Here is a 16,794-nt window from a genome sequence, read left to right as displayed (position 1 = left end):
GTCATATGTTCTCAACATAGTGGCGATCATGCACGTCTGTGTAGCACCATATGTAGAATTAAGTTTCACTATGGTATTTTGATGTAAAATCATAGTAACCACAAAATTAACCATGGTTACTATATTAACACCATATTACTGTAGCAACACTATGGTTAATTGTGTCAAATCTATGGTTCCAGGCAAAAAACATGGTTACTACAATATTACTATCGAAAAACCATGGTTAATTTTCATATGGGTTAGTCTACTGAGACTTTTGCAAAAGGAGTGATATAATCTACACACAAGTGATGCTGCGCCACAGAGCCAAACCCTTCTCTGCACTCCCCGTCATTCACCATAACCAAATCACTGCGATGAAATCAACCTTTATATTATATTTTATTTATTATTATAAGTAGTATAAAAGGAAATATTAAGAGTGGAAACAGGAAACCAGATGGGAAAAAGTGGGACAAAATGCAGAATCGAACCCGGGTCGCTTGCACGAAAATACACATTTACATCGTCTTTACATCCCACACCACTACAGCGACAACTGTATCCCAGTTTGTTGTATATTTCTGTGGTACCACCAGACTATAGGGGTGCCAATAGCTGTGCTGTGTTGCAGGTGCTATTAGTATTTACACCTGGGTGCAAATAGTCACTCTGTATGTATTTATAGCCAGAGGTGAGGTTAAGTATCTCACCTGTGCATCATCAGGCTCCTCCATGCTGTACTGCAGCCCTTGAGACCTCTCGCTCACTTTATCTCCCAGTAGGAAGCCAAGGCGAGTCATCAACGTGTTTGCTGCCTCGTCCACGGAGGGAGGGGGGCCTAGCTCTGGACCTAACCCCCCTGATAGAAGGTGGGAGAGAGAGAAAGAGACAGAGAAAAAGAAAATTAAATGAAGTGAAAAGTGAAACCAGAAAAGTAGCTCACCAGAGCAGAAACATGTTAATTATGAGCTTCTGTGTCTTCCACTACTGATATCAACTATATTATAATTCAACAATTCAACACTGATCTCCCACAGATCTTAAATGACACCTCACCCTCACAGTGACATCAATCTCTTTCTTCTCTTAGCAATAAAAATCACCCTGCGGTCTACTGCAGCTACAAGAGTATGTGCTGATAGAGAATGCTCTGGAACAAGACTTACAGAGTCACAAACTACATCAACCAGCTCACACTGCGGTATATAATCAGCTAACAGAACCACAGGAGAGAGAGAGAGAGAGAGAGAGAGAGAGAGAGAGACAGAAACAGACACAGGGAGAAATAGAAAAGGCAAGTATATCAAGAGAAACTTGGATAAATTTGAAGCTTTGCCTGATTTGAAAAGACAACCAGACGACAGACAAAGGTATGGATGGACGGACGGACAGACAGATAGATAGATAGATAGATAGATAGACAAATGGACAGACAGACAAAAGATGATAGATAGATGGATAGACAGACAGACAGATAGATATAGACAGACAGACAGACAGACAGATAGATATAGACAGACAGACAGACAATGGATGGATGGATGGATGCATGGATAGATAGATAGATGGACAGATGGACAGACAGATATACAGATAGATAGACAAATGGACAGAGAGACAGACAGACAAAAGATGATGGATAGATGGATAGACAGACAGACAGACAATGGATGGATGGATGCATGGATAGATAGACAGATAGATAGATAGATAGACAAATGGACAGACAGACAGACAAAAGATGATAGATAGATGGATAGACAGACAGACAGATAAATATAGACAGACAGACAGACAGACAGATAGATATAGACAGACAGACAGACAATGGATGGATGGATGGATGCATGGATAGATAGATAGATGGACAGATGGACAGACAGATATACAGATAGACAGACAAATGGACAGACAGACAGACAAAAGATGATAGATAGATGGACAGACAGACAGACAGACAGACAGACAGACAATGGACGGATGGATGGATAAACTGGTTTAGTGAATGAAATTGGAAAGCTGTTGGAATTGGTGTAGTGTTTAACCCAAGTTTGTAAAATAATAATAGGAAAGCTTTGCCAAACCAACAGATTGAAAACCGAAATAGTGTGAAAAACAGTGATTCACTAGTAAAGTCCCTTTAAGTCAACTAAGTTCACTTGGTGGCCATCTTGGTAATGTCCCTGGGCAGCTAGAGCATTTTCTATTTAGGTAATATACATACAAGTACAGCTCCTAATCCACTTAAATGGGGAAAGACTGAAAAAGAAAGCAACTAAAAACTGTGTTTATCAGGCTTGTCCAGATAATTTGGTTCTTTAAAGATGGGACTTCTATTCCTACAGCCACCACATTGAGCTTGCCTTTTAATGTCTTTGGTCACAAATAGTCATCAAAGTTTCTTAAATGTATATTCAAAAAAAGACAGGACAAACTGAGACTTAAAGATTCAATTGAAACAAATTAAATGTAAATGAACGAACAACACACACCTTTTCCCTGGCTTGCCATTCCTTCAGCTCATTAAACAATAATCCTCTGTGTGGTGCGTCCAACAGACAGTGAACATTAGAGTGTGTACACGCATGGAGTGCTAGGTGAACACGCCTACTACTTCCACAAAACAAGAGCTGCATGTCTGGGAGGGACAGTGTGTGTATGTGTGTGTACTTTAGTGTGGTGGGGCTTCTAATGAGTCTTCTGTGAAATATTCAGCTGTTTTGGGAAGGACAGGGGTGGACTGCCCTACCCCAGTAAACAATATATCACTGAATAAAGATTATAAAAGATCTTTGAATGACAAACTAAACCCAGAGGACTATTTTAGTGATCTTTCATAGCTTAAGAGACTGGAGTTCTCAGTTGTGAAAAAGGTATCAACTTTGTCTCAGCTGTTTTTCATTAAATGCCTTTGGAAGAATATAAAGCTACACAATTCATATGGAGAGCATAGTTTGATCTTGAAGAAATTTGCTGATTTAACTTTCTCATAAAATGCTACACATGTACGGTGGTAACAAATAAAACATTCACTGTAGAAAAGCTTGCATTGCATTTTATATGACTTAATCTACCTGTTTTCTCAAAGTAACGTCATTATTTGCTCTTTAAGCTACCAGCTAACTATTTCTAACTCACCACAACATAAAATTCCACTTCCTGTACAACAACAGATAAACCAGACAAACTGCCTTTCCAAATAAGCCCCCAGCAATAACGTGTGTGCTTAATCATCTGATACAATCTTAAAAGACTGAACAATTGACCCCAAACTGTGACAGTGTCAACATCAAACAGGTGTCTCAACTTGTCTAGCAGACACACCCTCCACAAGCCTGTCACATTAACACTTAAAAACATCACCAGAGAAAGATAAATCAAACAACTTTCAGTGTTTGTTGTGACATAATGGCTATGATATGTTCAGAAAAGCATACTAGCATACTATTCTAACTATTGCTGCCGTATATAGTACGTGAACTGTGCACAGACTGTAAATTTTTTGTATGCATAGAATACCCAGATGACTTACTACAGTTGCCAAAATGCAACTCAATGCACTTAACCTTCCAGTTCTAGTGAGATTGATGAACTGGAAGAAATATCAGCCATGATTTTTGCCAACTTTCTTGACTCAGTTAATTGGATAGCCAAATGTTACGACATTTATACACAAAATTAGATTAAAACTGGATGTGCTCCACTGAATTAAACATAATAAGGTCATGTGACAACAATGTTTGACAGGTTTATCAGTTTAAAAAAATAGTAGGTGATATCAGTTTTTCTAACAAATCAATCCACTGGCGGCCATCTTTGGAACGCTCTCAGGAGGCTATTTTCAGTCATGATAGTGCAGCTCCTATCTACTTGAATGGGGGAACACCGAAATCTCAAAAAGATTAAGATCAAAGAACATATTTCAAATCAACAGTAAATTCTGCCAACAATGAAATCATAAATTGTTCTTCTTCACCTCAGTTCATGCTAAAAAAACAACATTTTCCCAGCTTGTATAGCTAATGCGCATGCGCATTCTCGAGTTGATTGATTTATGTATCTAAATGGTGATTGGCTCTTTTACCAGTAAGGTGAGACTTCCTTTCTACATACGTTGACAGGTGGGCATTCTAATTTCTCCCATTTAGCAGCCATATCATCCTACATCTCTCGCCTGGTTGCCCACTAAAGTTAAGCAGGGTTGAGCCTGGTCAGTACATGGATGGGAGACCTCCTGGGGAAAACTAAGGTTGCTGCTGGAAGAGGTGTTAGAGAGGCCAGCAGTGGGTGCTCACCCTGTGGTCTGTGTGGGTCCTAATGCCCTAGTATAGTGATGGGGACACTATACTGCAAAAAGGCACCGTCCTTCGGATGAGACGTTAAACCGAGGTCCTGACTCTCTGTGGTCATTAAAAATCCCAGGGCAATTCTTGTAAAGAGTAGGGGTGTATCCCAGTGTCCTGGCCAAATTCCCCCCATTGGCCCTTGTCCATCATGGCCTCCTAATAATCCCCATCCCTGAATAGGCTACATCACTCTACTCTCCTCTCCACCAATAGCTGGTGTGTGGTGGGTGTACTGGCGCACTATGGCTGCCGTCGCATCATCCAGGTGGATGCTGCACACTGGTAGTTACACACTATACTATGTAAAGTGCTTTGAGTGCCTAGAAAAGTGCTATATACATGTAAGGAATTATTATTATTACTTATTTTAATAGAAGTGGCCCGTCTGTGCTAAATAGTCTCTGGCAGTATACAGTGTAAACTATGCAGTATTCAGTCAGTAGTAAGCTAGTATTTCCATTCCAAGCACAGCCTACATCTCAAACCAAGTGAGCTGCCTACCTAGACGGCATTTTGGGCATCACAGGCACATTCAAATGTGTACGTGTTGGTGAACTGTATATACGAAGCCTAAAACAAAGATCCAATTCTAAGTGCTCAGTTGAAAGAGAGAGTACTTGAAAGTGAAATGCAGGTCTGTATGCTACAGAAACAATGACAACCCTCCTTTCACAGATAACATTAAGCCACTGAATACATTAGAGGGCCTTGTCCAGCCCAATCTGTGTAATGGACAGGTCAGACCTGATTGACAGGCAAATACAGATTCAATCGAGTGCGAGGATATGAGAGACCTCATTTCATAATGACTAAAATCTAAAAGCATTCTCCCTTCATGGCAGCATATTCCTGTTCATTCTGTTCCACAATTTTTTAAAATAAAAGCAGCACAGTGCCACAGCCTCTGGATTTGTTGGTTATATAAAAATTAACATTTGTGTGTCGAGTTAGCTTTTATTGTATGTTTGTGTGCAGGTTTCTATGAGAATGTCAGAACTAGAAATACGTCTATACATAGACAGTCACAGCACCCACACGCTTACCTCAAATACACTGCAGTGAAGCTATCTATAGGACACACATAATGCGCTGGTGCAACACGCTCATGTACACAAGCTTTATTATGTAGAAAAACACAAATGATCCTTATAGTGTGTCTAGGAAAATTATTTCCATGTTAGATTTATATAAAGTAACTTGATTTTAAAATTTTCTGAAGAAAACATGAGTGGTGTATGCCCACCGCCACAGAGGGTGGTTGCCAGGGTACTGCTATTCGGTTGCTAGGATGTTGTGGGTGGTTTCCAGGGTGTTGCTCTGCAGATTCTAGTGTGTTCTGTGTGGTTGCCAGGGCATTGTATGTGGTTGTTAAGGTGTTGTGGGTTGTTGCCAGAGTGCTGCTATTCATTTGGTACGGTTTTGTGAATGGTTGATAGGGTGTTGCTATGTGGTTGCTAGGGTGTTGAGGATGGCTGACAGGGTGTTGCTTTGTGGTTGCTAGGGTGTTCTTGGTGGTTGCTAGGTTGCTGCTATGTGGTTACCAGGGCATTACTTTAAGGTTGCCAGGGTGTTCTGGATGGTTGTAGTGGCATTGCTATGCGGTTGCTAGGATGTTGTTGTTGTTGGTTGCCAGGGCACAGCAATGCGGTTGCTAGTGTGTTGTTGGTGATTTCCAGGGTGCTGCTATGCCATTGATAGGGTGTTCTGGGTGGTTGCCAGGGTGTTGCTATGTGGTTGTTAGGGTGTTCTCGGTGGTTGCCAGGGCATTGTATGTGGTTGTTAAGGTGTTGTGGGTGGTTGCCTGGGTGCTGCTTTTCATTTGGTAAGGTGTTGTGAATGGTTGGTAGGGTGTTGCTATGTGGCTCTTGGTAGTTTTCAGGGTATTACTATGCTGTTGCTAGGGTGTTCTGGATGGTTACCAGGGCGTTGCTATGTGGTTGCTTGGGTGTTTTGGGTGGTTACCAGGGCATTGCTATATGGTAACTAGGGTGTACACTTTCATTGAATGGAAAAAAGAAGCAATGAAAGTGAATGGTGACTGAAGCTCTCGTTCTACCTAACTTAACAGATGAAAGTCATACGGGCTTGAAACAACATGAAGGCGAGTAAATAATGTCAGAAGTTTCATTTTTGGATGAGCCATCCATTTAATACTAAGGGTTAGGAGTTCATTTAAAAGCAATAACAATAGGTGATCATACATACTGAGCACATACCCATCTAAAAAGAAACAGGATGTGACATTAGAGAGATTGGTGCTATCAGTACCCATTGGGATTATGAAATTAATGATCATTCAACACCCACACAGCCATTTCTCATGGGACGATTCACTGAAATGACCCACATTTCCCTGTGAGAGGGCATGCAGATGGTAGAAGAAAGCATAAAGCACTTCCTTGTCCCCCACATCCTCCCCCCTCTCTCCTGTCATCCTTGCATTCCTGTGCTATGGAGAAGACAGATGGTTGCTATGGCAACAGGCCGAGCGGTAGGAAGTGTGGCTGTAGTTTCCCAGGAGTGAGCATGTTGTTTCTCTCCCAGGGAGTGTGTGTGTGTGTGTTATGTGTGTAGTTTTTTTTTCACCCTTTCCAGGCATGCTTGCCCAGCAGTAGAGTCCGTCAGGCATGAAATGCCAGCATTGTGGCACAGGTGCGAGTACGAGAGATTTGAAGTCTGGCACAGAGCTGCCCGTCAGAAGCAGTGTTTAGATTTATCATCTACTGAGAGTCACTGCAGGTAGTGAAAGAGCGTACTGAGCAGCATCCTAAACAACAGTGTGCCTCTGATGACAGAGACAGATAGTGAGAGGAAGACAATGGAGCCAGGCGCAAAAGTCTCAGTAGAGGCCAGCTGACTCATGGTTGTAAATGATTCCAGTCATTACTCAACTGTCTCGCACACGCAGTGCAGCTGTGTCCCAGGAGAACAGCAGTCCGGACTGTGCCAGGACAACATCTGCAAAGTTAGACATTGCCACCTTTTTGAGGTATATGCTACCGACATTGTGAACCTTGACAGATTGAAAATCCAACAGATGTGGCATTTTATTGTGCTGTATTTCAGCGCAAAACCTTGTGTCTCAGAGTGCCTACACATTAGAGTTTATACTAGAATGAATAAACAGAGCCCCTAACCTGTGTGTAAGTGTCGCCCCCTTCTGGAGTACCCCACCCCTTCTGGAGTTACTCCACCCTCTTTTGGAGGTTCCACCCCTATTTGAAGATCTCCGGGCTGCAGCTATACCTACTTGAGTTCAGTTGTGCTTTCAGAAATCCAAATAGCTACACTCACTGAGCACTTTATTAGGAACACCTGTACACCTACTTATTCATGCGATTATCTAATCAGCCAATCGTGTGGCAGCAGCGCAATGCATAAAATAAAGCAGATACGGGTCAGGAGCTTCAGTTAATGTTCACATCAACCATCAGAATGGGGGAAAAATGTGATCTCAGTGATTTAGACCATGACATGATTGTTGGTTCCAGACAGACTGCTTTGAGTATTTCTGTAACTGCTGATCTCCTGGGATTTTCACACACAACAGTCTCTAGAGTTTACTCAGAATGGTGCCAAAAACAAAAAACATCCAGTGAGCGGCAGTTCTGTGGAAGGAAATGCTTTGTTGATGAGAGAGGTCAACGGAGAATGGCCAGACTGGTCAGAAAGGCTACGGTAACTCAGATAACCACTCTGTACAATTGTAGTGAGCGAATAGCATCTCAGAATGCGCAACACGTTGAACATTGAGGTGGATGGGCTACAACAGCAGAAGACCACATTGGGCACTTTATAAGGACCATAGTGCTCCTAATAAAGTGCTCAGTGATTGCATATTGCCATGTGATTTCAAATTAGGGGTGCACCGATACAAAACTTGTGTGCCAATACCATTTTATGATTAATTAAAACAACATCTGCCAATAAGGATTGTTTGGAAGTTCTGCTTTTTTATGCTACATTGTTTAAAATCACTGATAATTAATTACACAACTTCGAAATAAATGTTAATAATAACTTTATTCTCTGTTTCTACATGCTTTCCATGTTTCAGAGTAGCTGGTTTCAGTTATAAACAAAACATTGAAACAAAAATCATTAACTCAAATTAACATTCTTAACTCATACTAACTGAATTCTGAATAGTTTCCTGTTAGGCTCACATTAAAGGGGTCATGAAATGGAGAATCACATTTTCCTTGATATTTCGACATATAAGAGGTAACTGTACTATAAAAACATACTGTAAATTTCAGAACTCAAAACTTCCTCCCCAGTCTAACAAGATTAAATGGACGTCTTTGACCGTTTCGGTCTGTTTCAGGCGATGTGCACCTCAGTGCGCCTTCAGTATGTGTGTGCATAATTTCACCATTCTTTGGACTATGTATGTGCATTTTTTTCGGCTCATGTCAGCACGGATTGCTTGTGAACAGACAAAATATGATTCAAGCTTTGCAAAGGAACTGTTATTGAAGAATGGGGCAGTTAAAAACACTTAAAAACTAAGTAAACCGTTTCATTCATGACTATTTCAAATGTCATGGCTGTTTGATAGTTTATGGTGCTGAGTGTTAACAGTTGTGCTAAGATGAACAGTTTAATATATTCAGATGCAATGTGTTGGATGTGTGTTATGTGTAAACCATGCAATTTTGTTTTATAGTGTCGAGGTTCATTCTCTTCCGATTGAGTTTGCCGAATTTGAGGGGCTGCATGATGTTCGACAATCATAACAGTGGGCATTTACATTGAAGTTTTAAGGAGGCGCTTAGGCCAAAACCAAGCGTTTCAGAGGGACAAAAACAGGATGGAAAATTATCATATATTACTAAATTGTGACTGTTCTGGTGCAAAAAACTTTTATAACATTATCATTTGACCTCAGGGAAGATAATTTTAAATAAGTAAGATTTTCAAAATGTTTTGACTGTTCTTAACCTCAACAGGTTAAGAGGTTAACCTCACATTAACTGAATTCTGCAGCTTCTGCTTTAGCTTAAACAAACTCATCGTATTCCTTGCTTTGAGCTGTAAGGTGAGTAATCAAATTAGCTATTAAACATTTTAACGGTAGTTCCACCTTGTGAAATTGTAGCGAAAAGTGCCATTTTTGTCAAAAGAAAAAAATTATGACTAACATAAAAAAAAACTTAATTAAAAAACAAAAATTAAAACTGGTGATACTGTACAGTACCATCAAAGGGGTGTTCACACTGACAGCAATTGCTGTCTATGAGAGTTGCCGATTTGCGGCGACATGAATGGCATTGATTGTTGGCGTACAGATTGTTGGCGACCCAATTTGCACAGTTTCTTTAATGAATCAGGTAAAATTACAATGCAGAATTCCCATACTATTTTTCTAAACAATAGCATACCTTCCGATGTAAAGCGAGGCTATGTAAATCCCAGATACTTTGCTGAGATGTGTCGCACCTCACTGCAGCGTGATGATGTTACAGTATTCTGCTGGCATCTCGTCCTTGGCAGAGTGGCAGCGCTGAGAGGGGTTAAAAAGGGATGAGAAGAGGCTAAAATCTACACTGTTTTTCAGAGGCCACTGGCCGAGCTCTCAAAACAGCCCAAGACAAACCACTCCAGACTTTATACATGACTAGAATAGGGGGAAAAACAGGTCTGTGGTAAGGTGTAGAAGACTCTTTGATTTGAAAAGCAAATGTAATGGTTTTTCGGGGACATGTTCGTAAAAACTAAGGAATGATAAAACATTGTTTTTTTTTTTTTTTTTTGTGCAATTTCATGACTAGATTATCAGTGATTGGAGTATGAGAAAAAATGGATCACTGGAAAGCCTCTTCCCTTTTTACTATACAGTTATTTTGCGTACACTATAGCCATATACACACTATAGCTTACTGTGGTTGTCACTCATCTTTTGAGTGCATAATCCCGTTCTGTACACACAGAGTTAGAGTTCTTTATGGGAATGACACCTTATGAGAGTGACACATTCATCTAAATTGACTCCCTATCTATTCAGTTAGTTAAACACATTTACAATAAATCTGCATAGTGTGTACAGAACCGAACTGAACAAATAATTGTTAATACACTGACATAATTAGAAGCATGAGATAAAGAGAGTGCATTAAAATGAGCATCTTAAAGCTGAAGTTTGCAATTTCTGCATACACTAGCACCACCAAATGCAACTGCAAAAATAAACCCGTTTTTTTTTGTTTTTTTTTTTTTTGCTTTCGCAAAGAATTCCCCGTCTGCTGTTGATCAAACAAACAGATAGTTCCACCCCAAACTCATGACAATGGTTGGGTCAGTGTTGCTGTGCCGGATGGTCAGGACGCTCTATCAAACAGGGCAATATTTTTATAGCACCACAGAGCCACAGGGGTTTCATCTTTGTGGTAGTGACATTCATAAGCACCAACCAATATAGCGACTGGTGACATGCAATGGTGCATAACTTGCATCTGTGCATGCATTGGTGCTCTAACATTGTTACTGAATGAGTCATAAAAGATTGCCAACAGAGACCCAGAGAGATGCTCTGGAGTCTTTTCAGAACATGTGACTGCTCTCACCAGGTGTGTGTGTGTGTGTGTGTGTGTGTGTGTGTGTTTGAGAAGAGATTCTGTGCAGCGGGAGACGTGTGTGTGTAGAAGAGCCGAGATCAGACACGGGAATGTAAAGGCTGTTCACAAACTTAGCTTTACATAAGCTCAGAGAGCACACACACACACACACACACACACACACACACACACACACAGCACACCCTGAAATGTGACAGAGAGGGGCCATAAGCCAAGGTTATAGTAGAACAAAGAACAGATGGATCAAGTCAAAGCGTGTGTGTGTGTGTGTGTGTGTGTGTGAAGGGAGTATAGGGTTTCACTATTGCTGGTAGAACATTGATTTTGTTCGGACAGGACAGATTGCAATGGCAGATACATTTACCTGACAATCAATTAATATCCATTATTACTGGTGCTTTCTAACACAAGCATCACTATTACTATTGCTCATATCTAGGTTTGGGTATTTCAACAAATCCTTAAGCCTACATTTTAAAGTTCCCGCATCGCTTGTGATTAAGATTTTGCATTGTGACATTATTTTCATTACAATAAAATGGTTAAAAAAATCCATTAGGTATCTACACTCACTGAGCACTTTATTAGGAACACTATGGTCCTAATAAAGTGCCCTACATGATCTTCTGCTGTTGTAGCCCATCCGACTCAAGGTTCAATGTGCTGTGCATTCTGAGATGCTATTATGCTCACTGAGTTTATCTGAGAGTTTATCTGAGTTACTGCAGCCTTTCTATCAGCTCAAACCAGTCTGGCCATTCTCCGTTGGACTCTCTCACCAACAAGGCATTTCCGTCTGCAGAACTTCCGCTCACTGGATGTTTTTTTGCTTTTGGCACCATTCTGAGTAAACTCCAGAGACTGTTGTGCACGAAAATCCCAGTTACCCAGGAGATCAGCAGTTACAGAAATACTCAAACCATCCCATCTGGCACCAACAATCATGTCACGGTCGAAATCACTGAGACACACACATTTTTCCCCATTCTGATGGTTGATGTAAACATTAACTGAAACTCCTGACCCGTATCTGCATGATTTTATACATTGCACTGCTGCCACACAATTGGCTGATTGGCTAAGATAACTGTATGAATAAGCAGGTGTACAGATGTTCCTAATAAAGTTCTCAGTGAGTGTATATTTATCTTGGGACCACAAAAACAGACACTATAGATGGTCTCTTTTGAATGGGCCAGCAAGCAACCACATAATAACCACCCAGAACACCCTAGCAACTACATAGTGATGCACTAAAAATATGCAGAACACCCTAGCAATGGCATAGCAATGCAACAACAACCAGTTAGAACATCTTAGCAACCACATACGAAACCACCCAGAAAACCCTTGCTTTGTGGCAGTGAGTTTTGCAGGGGCTATCACTCACAATTACTTCAAAAAATGCAAAACTTGTGTAATTATATGATTTGATTATGGGTCATACTGTACACTTGATAACACTACAACATAATCACTTCTCATTATATTTATATATATATATATAGCTGATTTTCCATCATCTGGCTGAATGGTACTCTGCACCGTGAGTAATGGTTCCAGTAGTGTTTCCACCAAGCATGGTTCGGAAATCGTTCCTGGCCCGAATTTCTCAGCACAGCTATTTAAACGTACCCAACCGTGCTGGTGTAACATCTTTAGTGACGTGGCGACTCACGATTAGTCATGATGGAAAAAGAAACCGTAACTATGTTAACGAGCCTGGATGGGTACAGAACAGCACGATTCAGCAATGCTAACCATTCAGCCTGATGTTTCACAACTGTGCCAGCAAAGATCAGCTACCATGCAGAATCTCAAACTATATTGATAATATCATATAACATGTTTTCATCTAAACTAGGGATGTACTGATATGAAAACTACAGGCCGATACCGATAACAACATTCTGCCCCTTACATTATTTTGTCATCAGATCAGTTTTACTTAGGAATTATGCTTTAAAAATGTAAAAAGAGGTAAAAAAGCTTTTTTACTGTTCTAACAATAAATAATTCCCTTTGAAAATGGATTGGATCTGTTGAACACATGACAGGCCAACATTTTAAAGAGAGCCACAATGAAAGATAAACAGAAGATAAAAAGATGGTGGAGTAATATGATATCAAAATGTAATATGATAACATGATGACTGATATGAACATTTTTATTTTGTACTTCTAAAACAGTTTTGCACACCCGTTTTTGCAGTTCAAAACAACAGAAGATGTATTTACTGTATATGATATAACATTACAATTCATACTATGCCCATGTTCAAGCATGGAAATGTCAACCACATCATGGAAAAATTTAACGTTTTATCCAAAAGGAGGGGAAAAAAACCCTTTTTAATTTTGTATAGTGTGATAACGGATAACGCCGTCCAGATGTAGTCTTTTAAAGTTTAGTAATCACGAAAGGCCAAATTGCAATGTCAATCTTAATTCAAATAATCATACAGGAAAAATGGATATCATACCGATATCTCAGAAGTCAGTGTCTGCTGGTTTCAAAGCATTTTGGATGGTTTCCCTCATAATGTAGTTTATAGGTAAGTGCCGCTTTTACAACTGTCACAAACGTCTATGGCGGTTTTTCCGCAATAACTTGAGAATGAGAATGAATACAAATTTTATATTACATGTTCTTAGAATGCCAACCTCTACATTATTGTGGCAATTATTATTTCTGGATTGTGCATTTGAATTCACAGACTTTTCACAAACTGTGTTACTAATTGATTATAAATAAACCATAATTTTTCATATCTGCATTTTCATGCTTATAATCGATACGCCGGTGTTTTTAATTTAGTCAATATCTGACCATTAAATATCAGCAGCCGATACATCGGTGCATCCCTAATCTAAACCATCTTTATGTGTTTTCTGTAATAAAAGTGTGAGAGGCATTCAGCATAACTCAAACCGCATTCCATGAGAGGTTTAGATGGTCGAGGAATAGCAGAACATGAAACCAGCTCAAGGGGAAATGTGAAGCATTCACACAGAACACACACTGACAGATGCCTTAACAACAGCAGGGGACTGCACTTCCACCAGCAGTGCGGATACAGCGCTCCTGTGACTGCTCTCTGGAGAGACACAGCCCTTATGTTCAAGAGCATTACAGAGTGTTAAAATCAGTGGTGTAGGGGGGATACAGAAAATGGGGGACACACACACACACATTATAAATCTCATCAGCCTCTATTGAGAAGTATGACACAGTTTTAAATGCCTGTTTGCTATAGATACACTCAAATGGCATACTATTTGAAAGGTTAAAACCTAACTTTCCAGAAATGTCAACCACTAAAGCTATTTTGTCATAAATATGTAATAATTACACCCAAAATATTGTTGCGACAACATATTTTTGCACATTTTTGTGAAAGATGACTTCTCGTGTTTTTCACATATTCTCGCCCAAACTGATTTGCCGAACGTTGAGAGCTAGTCATGTGAAAATATGGTTTACCACTAGCATGTTTGTACAACCCACTGCCAAAAAGAAACCGAATGACAGAGTCAAGTCATTTTTATTTGTGTAGCACCTTTCACAACACATATCGTTTCAAAGCAGCTTTACAGAAAATCATGCATTAACAGAAAATGATGACGTAATATCTATAAAGTCTTAGAGTCATCATTGTGTAGTTTGATAAAATACGATTGTGAATTGTGTTCAAAAATAAGTAATTAAATAATAATTGTATTTAGAAACCCTGTGAGCAAGCTGAAGGCGACTGTGGCAAGGAACACAAAACTCCATAAGATTTTGGTTAATGGAGAAAAATAACCTTGGGAGAGACCAGGCTCACTGTGGGGGCCAGTTCCCCTCTGGCTAAACATCATGAATATAATGCCAATATTACTTATGTGCAGTGCAAGTCATGGTTTAAAATTAGTAAACTAAGTACGTGTTAAGGGCCAGTGCTTAAACAAAGATTTGTATGAACTGTAAGATTAATGACTAATATCTTTGAAGTCCATCCTGGATTTAACTGCAGAAGTTCACATAGATGGATTGTCCTTGTTAGTTGTCTAATGAAGGAGTCTTCTACTAAGAATCATTGTTTAATGCAATCAGCGAATAATTTCTAAAAGCTGGGGAACATGGTTTAAACACCTTATGTGAGATGTGAAGGTGAATTAAGTTGTATGGTGGTTCAACAAGCAGCCTTATTGTGTGTTTGCATGTGTATGAATGTTATTTTTAACTTCTGTTTGCAGATGATAACCATAAACACAGTTATGCAAAACATTCTATTGTTCTCAAACCAGAACATTGGCATTCCATGTCGAACCGCTCTCTTATGTGCTCACTGATACTTACAAAGATGTAACCAAATATTACAAAAATATTCACAATTAAGGGGAGACCAAATGTAAAAGCCATTGAAAAACCCATATTCGGAAAATACTCATACAGTATCTTTATTTGCACAAAATAATATATTATAAAAATAGCTTGATGCAAAGTTACCCTTTAGAAAGGACTGTGGTGTCTTATACCATGGTAATGAATAATAATTTTACAGGTTTTATGGCAACTCTTTACAATAAGGTCGCATTTGTTAACATTAGTTAAATCCAGTATTTAACATGAACCAACAATAAACAATACTTATACAGCATTTATTAATCTTGGTAAATGTTAACTTCAACATATACTAATAAATGTTTCAAATGAAAAGTTTATAAGTATAAATTTAAGGGTGCATTTAGTATTTTGTTGCTCATTAAAAGTTTTACTTCTAAAGAATTTAATAGTAATTTTGAAACATATGTATAAAATCATGAGCACTCACATGAGATGAAGGGTCCAGTCATCAAAGCAACCTAATAAAAGTTGTTTTATTCTACATAGAGAGGGTCCCCGCATGGGAGCTGCCATGTTAGAATCACATGACCAGTCAAATGCTACTGGCTTAATCTCAGTAACCATCCTGTTATTGGACACTTTCACTCATGGAATAATGAATCATGGCTGACTGTGAATAGTTAATTTCTACAATGGTATTGGTAACTGAAAACTTTTGAATGATGCATCCAAGCCAGGTGTCACTGTAAGTCCAAGATGATAAAAAGTTACTAAGTGCACCTTTAACATTAGTTTATGCCTTATAAACTAACATGAACTAACAATGAACAACTATATTTTTATAAAACGACACTAATTGTCTATTTTTATTAAATATTTTAAATATTATAAACTAATATTTTCTCATTTCTTTCTTTTGATTTTGGGATTAAATAGGACTCGGACATGATTTTGAGAGATTTCATTAGATTCATCCATAAACAGGTTGGGAAAGAGAGGGGCTTGATAACTGAATTCACAGAGGCTGAGGCAACATGGATACAGATTCATCAGTCTAATTCTATTCAAAGTCTGTCACCAGAGAAAGTTACTGTATGTTTTGATGTCTGTGTTTCAGATTAATTTCGATCAGATAAATGCACACTAATACACACATGTCAGAGGAGACAGAACTAACACCCCTAACAAACCAAATCCTAGATAGGGCTCAATTGAGCATATCTAATATCTCCTTATTATTCAGATAGTGCAGGGCATTGTACACGCATCTACACATGTAGCATCTGCTACATCTCTGATAGTGCTAAACAACTGGGCTGCACTTGTGTGTAGTTCATTTGAGGTCAGACACAGTAAGGAATGGAACGTCTCTAAACAATGACATCATACAGGACTGTCTGTTCATGTGTGAATGTTCAAATAAATGACCCTGGTTTCCCACGTTGCTTTGATATGTGTATGTTGTCGTACTGGTTTGCTTCTCTGTTTTGGTTTTGATCACTGATATATATACATAGAACTGGATCACTGACGCAATGTTAAACTGCAGCAGGAG

The 16,794-nt window shown here is 39.2% G+C and overlaps 1 protein-coding gene across 4 annotated transcripts in view; it reads right to left on the bottom strand.

Annotated features, from left to right (window-relative positions):
* Positions 1 to 16,794, bottom strand: part of LOC127422777 (protein TANC2-like) — a 173,853-nt gene that overhangs the window by 55,781 nt on the left and 101,278 nt on the right. For all 4 annotated transcript variants that reach the window (XM_051666527.1, XM_051666528.1, XM_051666529.1 and 1 more), the window contains exon 5: positions 696 to 844. In XM_051666527.1, coding sequence (XP_051522487.1) covers positions 696 to 844 — 149 coding nt within the window. The remainder of the gene's footprint in view (positions 1 to 695; positions 845 to 16,794) is intronic.

This window comes from Myxocyprinus asiaticus, chromosome 32 (genome assembly GCF_019703515.2).
Source record: "Myxocyprinus asiaticus isolate MX2 ecotype Aquarium Trade chromosome 32, UBuf_Myxa_2, whole genome shotgun sequence".
Lineage (NCBI taxonomy): Eukaryota > Metazoa > Chordata > Actinopteri > Cypriniformes > Catostomidae > Myxocyprinus > Myxocyprinus asiaticus.
The sequence above is the reverse complement of the archived record's forward strand: the minus strand, read 5'-3'. Positions and strand labels throughout refer to the sequence as shown.